Source organism: Nestor notabilis, unplaced genomic scaffold (genome assembly GCF_000696875.1).
Source record: "Nestor notabilis isolate BGI_N333 unplaced genomic scaffold, ASM69687v1 scaffold28604, whole genome shotgun sequence".
Classification (NCBI taxonomy): Eukaryota; Metazoa; Chordata; class Aves; order Psittaciformes; family Psittacidae; genus Nestor; species Nestor notabilis.
Genome location: NW_009926447.1, coordinates 121 through 1828, shown reverse-complemented (window position 1 = coordinate 1828; position 1708 = coordinate 121). Strand labels below are relative to the sequence as shown.

The 1708-nt window shown below is 52.5% G+C and overlaps 1 protein-coding gene across 1 annotated transcript in view; it reads left to right on the top strand.

The window, feature by feature from the left end:
* The window catches only part of GRID2IP (glutamate receptor, ionotropic, delta 2 (Grid2) interacting protein), a gene marked incomplete at its 3' end in the record, with an annotated part of 7646 nt that extends 6993 nt beyond the window's left edge, over positions 1-653 (top strand). Inside the window, exon 7 of the mRNA XM_010013538.1 lies at positions 499-653. Coding sequence (XP_010011840.1) covers positions 499-653 — 155 coding nt within the window. The remainder of the gene's footprint in view (positions 1-498) is intronic.
* Positions 654-1708: the final 1055 nt, after the last annotated feature.

The following is a 1708-nucleotide window of genomic DNA, read 5'->3' as shown; positions in this document are numbered from 1 at the left end:
ACCAGGGCATGCAGCACTCATTTGCCGTCTGCCACACTGCTGCTGATACAGACCAGGATGCTCTTGGCCTTCTTGGCCACTGGGGCACGCTGCTGGCTCATCCTTACCTGCTGTGGACCAATATCCCCAGGTTCTTTCCACCAAGCAGATTTCCAGCCACTCTTCCCAAGCCTGGAGCACTCTATGGGGTTATTGTGACCCAAGTGCAGAACCCAGCACTGAGCCTAACAAACCTCAGCCCATCAACCCAGCTTGTCCCTCCCTGGAACCAGGTTTTATCCCTGTCTGTCAGGTGCTGCTGATCACCCAATGCTCCCCATTAGCCCCAGCTGCACAACTCCACTTCCTGAAGGGCTCATCCTTTCCTTGTAGTCCAACACCTCTGTAACGATCCGTTTGTGCTGAAGCCCGATGGCAGAGCCCCAGCAGAGCCCAGGGAAGCGGGACTGTGCCGCAGGGATGCGCTCACTGCCCAGCCCTCTCTTTCCCGTTCTGCAGGAACATTGACACTCTCATTGTGGATGTGTACCCGGTGCTGGACACACCAGCCAAGCAAGTCATCTGGCAGTTTATCTACCAGCTGCTGACCTATGAGGAGCAGGAGCACTGCCAGCAAAAGATTGCCAGGTTTCTTGGTTACAAGCCCTTGGCAGGTGAGAGGAAAGTCCCTGTGCTCCAACACGGATGTGCTGTGTCCAACTGGGTCCACGGGGACCATGCTCCATCACACTGGGAGCCAGTTGCAGCTCTGCCCTGCCTGGCTCCTGCCCTTACATGTGGGATGTAGAGCAGCACAGAGAGGTCTCCAGCTCCTGTCACTGATGAGGTTGATCTGCACGTCAGGCAGGAGGTCACCTTTTTCACCGTGTAGTTTGGAAGGAAACCACGTTGAGAGGGGAGATGACACCAGAGATACTGTCTTCAGGAGCAAAGGCTTTTGGAAGCTGAGGATTATGGGATTTGCAGACAGAGCAGAGAAGCGAGGGCAAACTTGGAGTGAAATGTCTTAATCTTTGGATTTGGGCTTCTTAATTGCTTTCAAATCCATCTATTCCAAGCTATTTACATTGTGTCGAAGGGTTCACTTTGGGCTCAGTGTAGGTAAGGAGAGTGTTGCTTGCAGAGGTACTTTTGGAGGAACACAGTTACTGCAGCACAGCCTTTCCCCTGGTGCAAATACCCTCTGTGGCACATGGAAACCTGCTGGGTATTTGCTCCCTTAATTTGCACTCTCAATTATCACCGCTTTTGTGTGCACAGAATCATGGCCCAACCTATGTAATATGTTGTATGCTCCCAAGGACTTAGACCCTAAAGTGAGTTTATGAACTTCAGAGCAGAAGGAAGCTGATACATTTTGCTCCTTTCAGCTTCTCTGGGGAAAGGGACAATCTCTGACCATGTGAAGCTCTGGTTGTTCTGGTGCATTATGTGTGTGTCCATGCGTGGAAGCCCAATGGCCAGAGATCCCTGAGTTTGGGTTCGTCCTTCATCTGGGCTTCTTCCAAACTCAGTGGTGATCTCTGGTGCTTGTGTGCTTCAGGCTGTCCATGCATTGCTCTGCCAAACACCATGGAGCCTGATGTTCCGGTGTCTGCACCCAGCTGTCAGCCTGAGCACTGAACCGCACATGGACCAGTTCATCCGACAACGTGGTTCTTCCAGGCAGCATTTCAGTGCTGGCTCCTTCTCCCATTCTTGAGGGCAG